At 39.1% G+C, this 15,749-nt stretch overlaps 1 protein-coding gene across 6 annotated transcripts in view; it reads right to left on the minus strand.

Annotated features, from left to right (window-relative positions):
• The window catches only part of KCNH1 (potassium voltage-gated channel subfamily H member 1), a 452,274-nt gene that overhangs the window by 249,519 nt on the left and 187,006 nt on the right, over positions 1 to 15,749 (minus strand). For all 6 annotated transcript variants that reach the window (XR_012432717.1, XM_074035584.1, XM_065541211.2 and 3 more), the window contains one exon: positions 3,790 to 4,219. Coding sequence is in view for 5 of the 6 variants with exons in the window: in XM_074035584.1 (XP_073891685.1) it covers positions 3,790 to 4,219 (430 nt within the window). In the remaining variant the exon portion in view is untranslated. The remainder of the gene's footprint in view (positions 1 to 3,789; positions 4,220 to 15,749) is intronic.

A 15,749-nucleotide genomic window follows, 5' to 3' on the forward strand; every position in this document is an offset into this window, starting at 1 on the left:
TTTTCCTGCTGCATGTCATCCTCTGGGGAATTAGCCAAGTTGTAATGAGATGTTCAGAGCAGACAGGGGAGGTAATAGAAAGCTCGGATAATCTGTATTATGGCTAATACACTGCAACAAGATAGCCAAGAAACACTATTACTAAGGCATATAAAATTCAGTGCAAAGAGGAGAAAATCATTAACATACCCAGCACTCCAAAAACCCACTGGCTTTTTGTCTCTTTTTACCCCTTAAGGAGTGCTAGGCCTGACTACCAGAGTGACCTGGTAGTCAGGGAGGGAGACAGCACTGAGCATTTGATGTAAGTACAGGCTGTGGTCAATGCTCCCCATTCCTAGAGATCCCAAATCTGATGTCAGTCTAATCCCACGAGCTGTACAGGAAGGAGGTCAGTGTTTACATGTGTATACACAGGCAAAAAAAGGTAAAAGAGAACCCTGTAAATCTAGTAAGACATCAGCAGTTGTCCTGAACAAACACTGTTTGGAGTATAAATTTACAAGGATAATTACCAACGCATTACACCAAGTGCAGTAACTTTCTTGTTAGCACAATTTGGCAGATGTGTGTCACATGGAAAGTGGAACAGCTGAAACTGTGACAGGTTGCTGAAAAATGGCTGGTTTCCTAAGCACCCAGTCCCCTGAGTCTGTACCATAATCTTGTTCTTAAAATGACAACAACAACAAACAAGCAAAGAAAAAGTTTCCACTGCAGAAACTGCTGGCTTGCTAAAATCTATGAAGTGAATTTTCAGTGCCTAAGTGTGGAGAGACTGTTGGGGTCTGTGTCATTAGACCACACTACCACAGGAGAGAGATCTGGATCTGAATCCTCTCTCTCCTGTCTACCAGTCCCAGGTTCTTGGGAAAGTGAGTTAACTTCTGTGAGCCTCCATTTCCTTATAAAATGGAGATAATCATCTCTAACATATACCGTTGTCATGAGCAGAAAAAATTGTGTGTAGAGTATTTTGTACAGTGTCTGGCAAATAATAAGTGTTCAAGGAAATGGTGTTAAGTAGACTTGCTTAACTAAACATCATCCTTGGCTGCATAATGCAGAGGTGACTACCCATGTATTTTACCTTTTTAAAAAAAGAAGTGGGCTGGGCGTGGTGGCTCACACCTGTAATTCCAGCACTTTGGGAGGCCGAGGAAGGTGGATCACCTGAGGTCAAGAGTTCGAGACCAGTCTGGCCAACATGGTGAAACCCCATCTCTACTAAAAATACAAAAATTAGCCAGGTGTTATGGCACGGGCCTATAAGCCCAGCTACTTGGGAGGCTAAGGCAGGAGAATCACTTGAACCCAAGAGGCAGAGGTTGCAGTGAGCCTATCATACCATTGCACTGCAGCCTGGGCAACAGAGTGAGACTCTGTCTCAAAAAAAAGAGAGAGAGAGAGAAGAGAGAAGAAGAAGAAGGGAGAGAGATAAGAGAGAAGAGAAAGAGAAGAGAGACAGAGAGAGAAAGAGACAGAGAGAAAAAAAGAAAGAGAGAGAGATCACCTGACTCTCAGAAGGTGGGAAGAGAAAAGAGGCGGTAATAATTGAAGTTTTCCCTGGAGACCATACCCAAGAAATTGTGCTTTCCATAGATGAATCATTTTGGGAAAAACAAACAAACAAACACACAAAACCCAACTGCTTATCCTTACTATATGCCACCATGCCACCAGAACTATTTTCTTCCAGGTAAGAAGTTGCAGGGAAATCTCATATTTGAAAGCCTTTTGCAAGTCCATAAAATGGGACCCATTTCCTAAATGACCACTCTTAGCAAATTTTCCGTAATGGATATAACAAGGTATTTCGATTGACAAAGTGGCTCATCTCTCCCTCCCTCTAAGAGAAGGAAATCAAATCATGTCCTAAGCACGGTGCATCTGGTTGTTTATTTTGTGAGCCCCAAGGCTTACAAAAATGCTGTAAGTAAGCACTGCCTAGGAAATACATGCAGTTAAAGCTGAAACAGTTCCAGAAGAGAAAAGATCTTAAATCCTTTTCTGTGACATGAGAAAGCACCTCAAATTCTAATTAAGATGAAGCAATTAGCCACCCACAGATCCTTAACACTGCTTCCCATGGCCAGGCAATCATCTCTATTAAAACCCATTTTAAAGTAAGGAACAAACCCAAAGCTCCATAGGCACATACTTCGCACAAATCAATTACCCCCTTAGACACATTCCTTAAATACTCTCAGGAAAACTCTGCCTGCAGAGAGGGCTTTTATGAAAGGACTCCATCAGACATGATGAGGCTGTTGCAAAAAAGGAGGTACCAAGCAGCAAATGTGACAATTTGAGGTAATAAAACCCACTCACAAAGCGGCATGCTGAATCTCTGGTCAGCTGGACAAAGCAAGGCGGGCTGAAGCCTCAGGTTTCCCTGGGCGGTATAACAATTTGTCAACTCCATCCTAAAGGAGTACATCAAGAGAAACAGTTTCTGCCTACTGAAACAAGAACCCAAGAGTTTTTACGTGTGCTCAGACCTGTCTAAACTGAAGTTGCACCAGAGGACTGTCTTCTCACATCTCAATTTGTCATTGAAGTGCCCACAGGGTGCACTTGGCAGTTTCACAATGAGTCCAATCCACTCAAACTTGTTTGCTTTCTCCATCCCAGTTAGGTCCCTTCCTACATAAGACTCCCTTTAATGAGGGGAATTCATTGTTGTCTGCAGCCACAAGTTGCTTCTACATTCAGCAATAGAACAGCTATACAACGGTCAGTAAGTCAATAAGATCTAAGTATCTTTCTCAAGAACTAAGGTTGTTTCTCAATCCAATGAAGTTACTCCAATAACCTATTACTTCTCAACTGAACAAGAGCCTTTCTTCCCTCTGTGTCTGTGGATTTTTTTTTTGAGTTGGAAAATTTCCCATCAAGCAAGACATCAAAAATGTTGATCTAGACCAGCACTGTCCAGATGATTAAATTTAAATTTTTCCTAGGAGCTACTTTTAAAAGGAAAATGAAACAAATTAATTCTAAGAGAATATTTTGCTTAACCGATACATCCCAGAAATATTACCATTTCAATATACAATCAATATAAAACATAATTAATGAGATGTTTTGCATTCATTTTTCATACATTCTTTTTCTCATACTATATTAGACTATGCTGATCTAGAGCTATGTTCAAATTGACATGTAGCAAGATGGATATAGTTAATAATATTGTAATGCCTACAGGAAATTTGCTGGGAGAGCAGATTTCAAGTGCTTTCACCAAAAAAAAGGTAATGATGTAAAGGAATGGATATGTTAATTTGCTTCACTGTCATAATCATTTCACTATATCAAAACATCTCATTGCATACCTTAAATATATACAATTTTTATTAAAAAGAAAAAAATTGACATGAAAAGACTTCCATAACTCACTGTTCTATGAATAGTTTACCAAAGTGTGTATGCAGTAAGGTCTCATTTTAAGTTTATAAAAATCTATATGTATTCAGATATGCAAAGAAAATAGTCTATAAGGGAAGACACCAACAGTATTAGTAGTTATCTCTGAGAGGTAGAATTATGGATAGTCTTTACTTTCTAATTTGCACTCTTTTGTATTTTCTAAATTTTTTTGCAGTAAGCATATACTGCTTTAATTATCAAAGTAACTATAAGCCTAGTCTTTAAAAAAATCTCTCCCTTGTTTTAAGTTATTAGTCCCCTGATCCTGCTGGCACTATAGTCATTGCCCTATTTCCAGCTAACAGAAGAGATGGCCAAACAGCATGACCTTACCACCCCACCCAGCACTGTCATACTTACAGCCAATCATCATGATGGCCACTGCAAAGATCTTCTCAATATCTGTGGATGGGGCGATGTTCCCAAAGCCCACACTGGTGAGGCTGGTCATTGTGAAATACAACGAGGAGATGTAGACAGAATTCTTGCTGGGACCACCTTCCCACTTCCCTGAGCCAGACCCATTAAACTGGTAAGGGGTGCCAATGTCCATCGCTAGTTGGTACAGCCAGCTGTTGTTGCGGATTGTCTTGGTGTCCTCGTCAAAGATCTCATAGTCCCCAATGCTGTACCAGATGCAGGCCATCCAGTGTGCAGCCAGCCCAAACACACACACCAGCAGGACCAGCACAGCAGCTCCATATTCAATGTAGTGGTCCAGCTTACGGGCCACTCGCCCAAGACGGAGCAGCCGGACAACTTTTAGAGAGCTGAACAGGCTGCTGATGCCCTGGGAGAAGAGGAACACAGCGTCAGGGCCAAAGAACCAAAGATACTACTCTCGTCCCCTCCGCCCCACTTGGGCCATTATTTTAAGCATAGTATATTTCCATGAGATGCAATATTATGCAACCCTTAAAAAAAGTAAAATTAGAATTTTATTCCAAGATGTATGAAATGAAAATTCCCATTAGCATTTTCTACTTCCATTAAAAAGCAAGTAAGCAAGCAGACAAAACAAATAGAATTAGAATTATATTGTACATAATAAATAAATATATGTGGGCATCTTTCCATATCATTACTCACTTTAACAAATTTTAAGGGTTGTGTAATATTTCATCTCACAGAAATGAGATATTGCATAATATGAAAAAAGTTTAAGGGTTACATAACATTTATTTCATATTGCATAACATTTCATCCAAATTATATTGTGCATAAATATGCAAATATATATGTACTGAAAATGGTTGGGAAGTACACCAAAATATTAAGAGGTTATTGCTGCATTAGCAAGTTACGAAATTACAGGTAATTTTATATTTTGTATATATTTTTGTTATATTTACTTAATTTCTATAATATTATTTATAATTTTAAAAAATAAGTTTATAAATTTAAAAACAAATACAGTTTTTGAAAAGCTAAAAATAAAGAAATAGCTGAGAAGAATAAAGAACTGAGATTCTGTTTCCTCAGAAACATTATAAATTCTTAGAAGGCCATATCACTTCTGTCAGGCCAGGGATTATACAATCAGACACCACCTACTTAAATACAATCAGTCAAGGAATCTAAAAGCTAGAAGGAACCTTCCGATTTCACCTGGTCAAGCCTCTTCCCTTCTGGCTGGCATCCACTGATCACACCAAGCCAGGTCTATTCTCCAAATAGTAGTTTTCTAGGGAACAACATTGTGGTAGTGAAGAAAACACTTGAGTACAAACCTGGAAAATGGGGTCTGAGACCAATATAAACCACTAACTTGCTGTGAATTTGGATAATTCAGCTACCTCTCGGTTCTCTTCTCTAGACAATGGGAGGTGGACTGAGGATCTCTAAGTCTTCTCCATACACTAACATACTCTTATTACCAAAGATAGCTGAAACATATTGCAGAAGCCATATCATTTAAAACCCCAAACCTAAGGTGTTCTAACGTGATTCCAAGATGTATGCAAGTGAAGTTTCTGTTAGCTTTTTTCTACCTCCATTACAAAGCAAATAAACAAGCAAACAAAACAGACATTTGAGTCAAGACTTTGTCCTCCCTTAAATAGCAAAAATGCAAGAAAGGATGATGTCCTTCACTAAGTAGATTGAATTACTTTTCACTATTTTAAACACTAACAGTTTCAATGTTACTGCTATTCTCTCTTGTCCACTGTCCCTTTAATGACAACACTCCAAGGGTCAAGTTATGTCACAGACAAAAGGAAAATGTACAAAAGCTTTTTGATGAACCTATGCCAGAGATCCACCAAGAGGCTTTTCCTCTTCCTGGATACAGTTAAACTATATTTTGCAGCTTCTTCCATCTGGGTAGTTCCTGGGGACTAGTTCTTGCCAATGGAATGTGAAGTGAAATATGTCACTTCCAGGCCATGGCAGTTAATAAGTGTGCTTTCTCTACATGCTTCTTCTCCCCTAGCACATCTTCCAGGTGAGTCTAGCATGACTGTGAGGCCACACATTGAAGGTGGACCCATAGCATGAAAAGAGCCTGGGTCCCGGAAGGACTATGTGGAACATCCCTTCCCCCAAAATCAATTTGAATTGTATTGTGATGTAAATGAGAAAGAAACCTCTGAAATAAGCCACTGGAACTTTGGGGAACATTTGTTACAGCAGCTAGTATTTGCCTTCCCTGACAAATACAGAACCCCTCTGTCATGTGAACACGTAAACCATACGTAGCATAGCCTTGTCAATACAGACCATATATCAGGTTGCCACACAAATTATTTTTGTTGAGGTGAGGATGGAAGAGGTGAGATTTATTGCCCTTTAAAAAAAAACTGACAAGTTCGTAGCCATAAAATGTTCAACCATTCTTGTCCAACATACACCAACAAATGGCTAGATGCAAGAATAAGAATAGATTTTTGTAGGCCAAGGAACTACATCTCCAGGGTCAGTCTCATCCAAACCGTTTTTAACAAACCTTACTTTTGGCATGCCCAATATTCCTCCTCTGGGTCTCTTTTTCCCCTATGTGTGTTTTTCTCAAAAACCCACTATGTAAAAAGGGCTGAGAAAATCCCTTATACTAAAGCACAAAAGACTAATGAGGGTAAATGGATATCCTCTCTTTATAGGCATTTACATTCTAACAGAGGAGAAAACCTTGGGAAACCAACTTCCAACAGTGGAATTAAAAGTACCCACAGCCTGCATGGAGGAGATATTTTGGGAGGCAAAGGAGTGTTTTTGATGACTCAGAAATCAAACACCACATAAGCAGCCACCTACTCTCCACCTCCTCATAAGGAGGTCCCTGAAATCATCTTTCAAACAGTTCTACTCTGAAGCAGAACTTACTGCCCAGGGCAAAACGGCCTTGTCATTTTTCCTTACTTGTATTCAGTTCAAAGCAACATTTATGTAGAACCCACTATGTACTCTTTGTGCTAATGCTATAGAGAAGAGATTAAACCGACAGTGTCTTTTTCTTCTTGTTCACTATTGTATCTCCAACACCTAGAATATGGAAGGTGCTCAATAGGGAGAAAATGAGGAAGAATCAAAAGCATAATAATAGTGAGAGATACAAGACATGATAACTGAAAATATATTTCTGCCTAATAATTGCAGAATTGGAGAGCTAAGAGGGAGCATAGAATTCACCTAGGCCAATTCCTCTGAGTTCAGCAATGTCCTCTAGACCACCTTTAAGAAATGGTCATCCAGCCTCTCCTAGACCACTCCCACTCCTACTACCTCTGAAGAGCAGACTTCTGTGGCAGTCATTTATAGAGATAAACTGCCATTGGGGGTCCCATCATCTTTCTTATCTCCCTCTTACTTCGTCCTTTCTCCATCCTTCCTCTGTGGCCACCACAGTCCATGCAATTACTAGCCAAAGGCCATGCTATCCTCTAGCCATACACTCAAAGTGTTGCAAGCATCCCACATTGTGGAGGCACAATTGTACGACTGTGCCTGCTCGGACTGGTCCTTCAGCCCAGAATGCTCAGCATTCCTGTTTTGCATACTAGTGAGTCTTCAGGTTTGTCACCAACTCCAACCAAGTACCAACTCCTCCATGTGTCCATAAGTATTCTATATTCGTTATCACTTGAACACATTGCCTTGCATTAATTTCCTGTACCTATTTCCCCAACTACATCAGGAACTATACCTCTCTGAAGGCAATAGCCACTTTTTATTCATTTTAGAAGCCCCATGTATTCAGCATGTGTTGTGTTAAATAAGGTCCCCACAAAAATCTATGTCCTTCCTAGAACCTCAGAATGTGACCTCATTTGGAAAAAGGATCATTGCAGGTATAGTTAGCTAAGATGAGGTCATACTGAAATAGGGTAGATCTTTAATCCAGTATTACTGGTGTCCTTATAAGAAGAGAAGAGATGGATACAGAGGGAAAATAGTATGTAACAGATGCAGATACAAGGACTGGAGTGATGCAGATACAGATTGGAGGGAGGTATCTTCAAGTTAAGGAATGCCAAAAATTGCCATCATTACTAGAGGCTAAGAGAAAGGCATGCAATAGATTCTCCCCATGGCTCTGCCAACACCTTGATTTTAGACTTCTAGCCTCCAGAACTGTAAGAGAATAAATTTATGCAGTAACATGCTACAGCAGCCCTAGGGAATGAATATACCCATACAAGGTCTAGAGCCCAGTGCCTTTGCAGAAAGGGTCTTCAATATTTTCTCAACTAAATTTAAGTTTGAATTATTATACAATTCTTTCTTGTTATAAAGAGCCCCTGAAACAATAAAAAACAAGCATTTTTTTCATTGTGTTGTTTATCTATGTGTACACTGATACTCTACTACACGGTTGTTGCATTAGTTCTCTTTTACTGCATTAGCAGCTGGAATTCTAGTTATTTAAAAGCATTTTAAGCTATTAATTTGAGATTTTTTTCTTTACTTGCCTGAGTTCAGTAGATGAGATAAATAAAAAAGAATACTCCAAATATTTTTATTTTATTTTAGTACACTAAAAACATGAGACTTCTTGCATCAGAAAACACACCTCACCCCTTGGCTGTCAGAGCTTCTGCACACTGTGGAACCAGGGACTGGCCTACACCTGGGACATATCACCACCAGCAACGCTGTCTCCATGACCAGTGGAGCCACTGTACATGATGTGCACTTCCAGGGTTGCCTGTCAGGCAGCTCCAACCCCCAGAAAAGCCACATAACTGCCTCCACTAACAACTGTAGTCTAGGCCACCGAGGCACTCACAGATACCATTGATGTTGATTACAGCCAAAACATAAACAAAAACAACAAACAAACAAACAAAAAAACCTATTTGGAGACTACACTCCTGGACTCACCCAAATGAAAGCCAAAGTGCCCTACCCAACTGATGCTATAGGATATACTTACAGAAGAGTCCTTCCCTACAAAAGCCACTCCATAAAACTGGAAGAGGTAACAATTCTACCAGATGCACAGATATCAATGTAGGAACACAGGAAACACGAAAAAGAAAGAATGCATGACACCTCTAAAGGAACACAATAATTCTCCTGTAACAGACCCAAAAGAAAAGGAAATCTATAAAATGTCTAAAAAGGAATTCAGAATAATGCTCTTAAAGAAACTCAGTGAGGATCCACTGGGATTAAGAAGGCAGACAGGAGGCAGGACTAGCTTGCAGCTCCCACTTGGATGGACAGAGCAGTGTGTGGAGACTCACACTGTGAACTTTTGCTCCAAGAACTACTGCAGGAATATACCAGCAAAGCCAAAAAATCCACAGACCCTCTGACGGAACTTGATCACTGTTACAGGTTCCTTGATATGCCAAAAACCTGTGAGTCAGCTTGCTTTCTCAGTGGGGAGGCTCACGGCCTCAGGCAGGTTCTTAGCCCTGGTTACCTGCTTCCCAGAAATAGACTCGGTGCTGTTAGGGGGGACATGGTGAGAGTGAGACCAGCCTTTAGGACTGAGGGCTGTATGGGAACAGGGTGAAGCCTGTGACTGCCAGCTTTCCCCTACTTCCCTGGTGACCTGTATGACTCTGCACAGACAGCCATCATCCCCCTGGGAATATAACTCCACTGGACTGGGAACCACACTCCCAACCCCCACAGCAACTGCAGCAAGCCTCACACAAGGAGAGACTGAATTCAGACATGCCTATCCCTGCCCCCAGCTGGTGGTCTTTCTTTACCCACCCTGGTAGCCAAAGACAAAGGTCATAATCTCTTGGGAGCCCTATGGTACTGCCCACCACCTGAGAAACCTGAATACTTAACCAGGTGTCCCTGGGCAAGTTTTTATCCTCCCTAAAGGACCGCAGCTGATGTAGTCTTGAAAGTGCCATCTCCTGCTGGTGGCCAACCAACACAAAAAATAGCACACTCAACAAAAACACAATCTCACACCTGTAATCCCAGCACTTTGGGAGACTGAGGTGGGTGAATCACCTGAGGTCAGGAGTTTGAGACCAGCCTGGCAAACACGGTGAAACCCCATCTATACTGAAAACACAAAAAATTAGCCAGGCATGGTGGCAGGTGCCTGTAATGCCAGCTACTCAGGAGGCTGAGGCAGGCGAATCGCTTGAACCCAGGAGGTGGAGGTTGCAGTGGTTGCAGTGAGCCGAGATCGCACCATTGCACTCCAGCCTGGACAACAAGAGCAAAACTACATCTCAAAAAATGCACGCACACACGCACGCATGCACACACACACACACACACACAACTAAGAATCCTCAGAGTCCACTTCAATCCTCTGCTACCTCCACTGGAGCAGGCGCTGGTATCCATGGCTATAAGACCTCAAGATGGATCACATCACAGGACTCTTTGCCAACACTCCCCAGTATGATCTCGGAGCCCAGTAGCTCCACTGGGTGACCAGACCCAGAAGAGCAAAAACAATCCCTGCAGTTTCGCTCTTAGGAAGCCTCATTCCTAGGGAAAGTGGGAGAACACTGTATCAAGGGAGCACTCTATGGGACAAAAGAATCTGAACAGCAGCCCTTGAATCCCAGAACTTCCCCTCGACATAGTAAATCCAAATAAGAAGGAACCAGCAAAACAATTCTGGTAATATGACAAAACAAGCTTCTGTGACACCCCAAAAGATCATACCAGCTCACCAGCAATGGATCCAAACCAAGACAAAACTTCTGAATTGCCAGAAAAAGAATTCAGGAGGTCGATTATTAAGCTAATCAAGAAGGCACCAGAGAAAGGTGAAGTCCAACTTAAAGAAATCAAAAACATAATACAGGATATGAAACGAGAATCCTTCAGTGAAATAGACAACATAAATTAAAAAACAATCACAACTTCTGGAAATGAAAGAAACACTTAGAGAAATGCAAAATGCACTGCAAAGTCTCAGGATAGAATTGAACAAGCAGGAGAAAGAACCTCAGAGCCTGAAGACAAGGCTTTCAAATTAGCCCAATCCAACAAAGAAAAAGAAAAAAGAATTTTAAGAAATGAACAAAGCCTCCAAGAAATTTGGGACTATGTTAAACATCCAAACCTAAGAATAATTGGTATTCCTGAGGAAGAAGAGAAATCTAGAAGTTTGGAAACCATATTTGAGGGAATAATCAAGAAAAACTTCCCCAGCCTTGCTAGAGATCTAGACATCCAAATAATAGAAGCTCAAAGAACACCAAGAGGAGTCACTGGAAAAAGGTCATTGCCTAGGCACACAGTCATCAGGTTATCTAAAGCCAAGACAAAGGAAAGAATCTTAAGACCTGTGAGGCAAAAGCATCAGGTAACCTATAAAGGAAAACCTATCAGCTTAACAGCGGATTTCTCACCAGAAACCCTACAAACTTGAATGAACTGGGATCCTATTTTTAGCCTCCTTAAACAAAACAATTATCAGCCAAAAATTTTGTATCCAGCAAAACTAAGCTTCATAAATGAAGGTAAGATGCAATCTTTTCCAGATAAACAAATGCTGAGAGAATTCACCATTAACAAGTCATCACTACAAGAACTGCTAAAAGGAGCTCTAAATCTTGAAACAAATCCTTGAAATACACCAAAATAGAACCTCCTTAAAGCACAAATCTCACAGGACCTATATAACAATAACACAATGGGAAAAAAAATATATTCAGGCAACAAATATATGATGAATAGAATAATATCTCAAATCTCACTCAGTACTAACATTGAATGTAAATGACCTAAAGGCTCCACTTAAAAGATACAGAATGGCAGAATGGATAAGAATTAACCAACCAAATTTCTGATGTCTTCAGGAGACTCACCTAACACATAGGGACTCACATAAATTTAAGGTAAAGAGGTGGAAAAAGATATTCTATGCAAATGGTCAACAAAAGTGAGCAGGAGTGGCTATTCTTATATCAGACAAAACAAACTTTAAAACAATAGCAGTTAAAAAAAGACAAAAGGGGCACCATATAATGATAAAAGGCCTTGTCCAACAGGAAAATATGACAATTCTAAATATATATGCACCTAACACTGAAGCTCCCAAATTTATAAAACAATTAGTACTAGACCTAAGAAATGAGATAGATGGCAACACAATAATAGTGGGGGACTTTAATACTCCACTGACAATACTAGATAGGTCATCAAGACAGAAAGTCAACCCTACCACAAATAAACTTAACAGATATTTACACAACATTCTAACCAACAACTGCAGAATACACATTCAGCACATGGAACATTCTCCAAGACAGACCATATGATAGGACACAAAACAAGTCTCAGTAAATTTAAGACAATCTAAATTATATCAAGTACTCCCTCAAACCACAGTGGAATAAAATTGGAAATGAACTCCAAAAGGAACCCTCAAAACCATGCAAATACATGGAAATTAAATAACCTGCTCCTGAATGATCACTGGGTCAAAAATGAAATCCAGAAGAAAATTTAAAAATTCTTTGAACTGAACAATAATAGTGAAACAACCTATCAAAACCTCTGGGATATAGCAAGAGCAGTGTTAAGATGAAAGTTCATAGCCGTAAGTGTCTACATCAAAAAGTCTGAAAGAGCACAAATAGACAACCTAAGGTCACACCTTACAGAACCGCACAAACAAGAACAATCCAAACCCAAACCCAAACCCAGCAGAAGAAAAGAAACAACAAAGATAGAGCAGAACTAAATGAAACAAACAAAAAGGATGAAACAAAAAGATGGTTCTTTGAAAAGATAAAATTGATGGACCATTAGCAAGATTAACCAAAAAAGAAAAGACCCAAATAAGCTCAATTACAAACGAAACGGGAGATAGTACAACTAATACCACAGAAATACAAAAGATTATTCAAGGCTACTGTGAAAACCTTTATGCACATAAACTAGAAAACCTAGAGGAGATGAATAAATTCCTGGAAAAATACAATCTTCCTAGATTTAACCAGGAAGATACAGAATCTCAGAACAGACCAATAACAAGTAGCGAGATTGAAATAATTTTAAAATTTCTGCCAAGAAAAAGTCAAGGGCCAGATGGATTCACAGCTGAATTCTATCAGATATTCTGAGAATTTATATCAATCTACTGACACTATTCCAAAAGATAGAGAAAGAGGGAATCCTCCGTAAATCATTCTGTGAAGCCAGTATAACCCTACTACCAAAATCAGGGAAGGACATGACCAAAAAAGAAAACTACAGGCCAATATCCCTGATGAACACAGATTAAAAAATCCTCAACAAAATACTAATGAACAGAATCCAACATCATATTAAAAAGATAATCCACCATGATCAAGTGGGTTTCATACCAGGGATGTAGAGATGGTTTAACATACACAAGTCAATAAATGTGATACACCACATAAACAGAAATAAAAACAAAAATCACACGATCATCTCAATAGATGCAGAAAAAGCATTTGACAAAATTCAGCATCTCTTTATGATTAAAACTCTCAGCAAAATCTGCATAGAAGGAACATACCTTAAGGTAATAAAAGCCATGTATGACAAACCACAGCCAACATCATACAGAACAGGGAAAAGAAAGCATTCCCCCATGAGAACTGGAACAACACAAGGATGCCCACTTTCACCACTTCTATTCAACATAGTACTGATAGACTTAGCCAGAGCAATCAGACAAGAGAGAAATCAAGGGCATCCAAATCAATAAAGAGGGACTCAAACTGTCACTGTTTGCTGATGATATAATCATATACCTAGAAAACCCTAAAAAGACTCATCCAAAAAGCTCCTAGAACTGATAAAAGCATTCAGCAAATTTTCCAGATACAAAATTAATGTACGCAAATCAGTAGCTCTTTTATTCACCAACAGCAATCAAGCTGAGAATTAAATCAAGAACTGAATCCCTTTCACAATAACCGCAAAAAAATAAAGTAAAATACATAGGAATATACTTAACCAAGGAGGTGAAAGACCTCTACAAGGAAAACTACAAAACACTGCTGAAAGAAATCATAGACGACACAGACAAATGGAAACATATCCCATGCTCATGGATGGGTAGAATCAATATCATGAAAATGACCATACTGTCAAAAGCAATCTACAAATTCAATGCAATTCCCATCAAAATATCACCATCATTCTTCACAGAACTAGAAAAAAAAATCCTAAAATTCTTATGGAATCAAAAGAGAGCCCATATAGCCAAAGCAAGACTAAGCAAAAAGAAAAAATCTGGAGGCATCAGATTACCTAACTGCAAACTACATTATAAGGCCATAGTCACCAAAATAGCATGGTACTGGTATAAAAATAAGCACATAGACCAATGGAATAGAATAAGGAACCCAGAAGTAAACCCAAATACTTACAGACAACCAATATTTGACAAAGCAAACAAAAAATAAAGTGGGGAAAAGACACCTTATTCAACAAATGGTGCTGGGATGATTGGCAAGCCACATGTAGAAGAATAAAACTGAATCCTCATCTCTCACCTTATACAAAAATCAACTCAAGATGGATCAAAGACTTAAATCTAAGACCCGAAACCATAACAAGTCTAGAAGATAACATTGGAAAAACATTTCTAGACATTGACTTAGGCAAAGACTTCATGACCAAGAACCCAAAAGCAAATGCAACAAAAACAAAGATAAATAGGTAGGACTTAATTAAACTAAAAAGCTTCTGCACAGCAAAATAAATAAGCAGCAGAGTTAACAGACAATCCACAGAGTGGGAGAAAATCTTCACAATCTATACATCTGACAAAGGACTAATATCCAGAATCTACAAAGAACTCAAACAAATCAGCAAGAAAAAAACAATCTCATCAAAAAGTGGGCTAAGGACATAAATAGACAATTCTCAAAAGAAGATATACAAATGGCCAGCAAGCATATGGAAAAATGCTAAACATTACTAATTACAGGGAAACCACAATGCGTACTTCACTCCTACAGAATGGCCATAATAAAAAAATCAAAAATAACAGACATTGGCAAGGATACAGTGAAAAGGGAACACTTTCACATTGTTGGTGAGACTGTAAGCTAGTACAACCACTATGGAAAACAGTGTGGAGATTCCTTAAAGAACTGAAAGTAGATCTACCATTTGATCTAACAATCCCACTACTAGGTATCTACCCAGAGGAAAAGAAGTCATTATACGAAAAAGATACTTGCACACACGTTTATTGCAGCACAGTTTGCAATCGCAAAAATATGGAACCAGCCCAAATGCATGTCAATCAACAAGTGGATAAAGTGTGCTGAATATATATACCATGGAATACTACTCAGCTATAAAAAAGAATAAAATAATGGCATTCACAGCAACCTGGATGGAATTAGAGACTATTATTCTAAATGAAGTAACTCAAGAATGGAAAAACAAACATTGTATGTTCTCGCTCATATGTGGGAGCTAAGCTATGAGGATGCAAAGGCATAAGAATGATACATTGGACTTTAGAGACTCAGGGGAAAGGGTGAGAGTAGTAAGGGATAAAAGACTAGACACTGGATACAGTGTACACTGCTCTGGTGATGGGTGCACCAAAATCTCAGAAATCACCACTAAAGAACTGTTCATGTAACCAAACACAAACTGTTCCCCAGAAACCTAATAAAATTTTTAAAAATTAAAACAAAATAAACTCAGTGAGATATAAAAGAATACAGATAGATAATTCAGCAAAACTAAGAAAAACAACTCATGATCTAAATGAGAAATTCAACAAAGAGATAGATACCATAAAAGAGAACAAAACAGAAATCTTGGAGGTAAACTCAGTGAACGAAATAAAAAATACAATCCAGAGTGTCAACAACAGACCTAGTTCAAGCAGAAGAAACAATTTCTGAACTTGAGACAAGCCTCTTGAAGTAATCCAGAGGACAAAC

Source organism: Macaca fascicularis, chromosome 1, assembly GCF_037993035.2.
Source record: "Macaca fascicularis isolate 582-1 chromosome 1, T2T-MFA8v1.1".
NCBI lineage: Eukaryota > Metazoa > Chordata > Mammalia > Primates > Cercopithecidae > Macaca > Macaca fascicularis.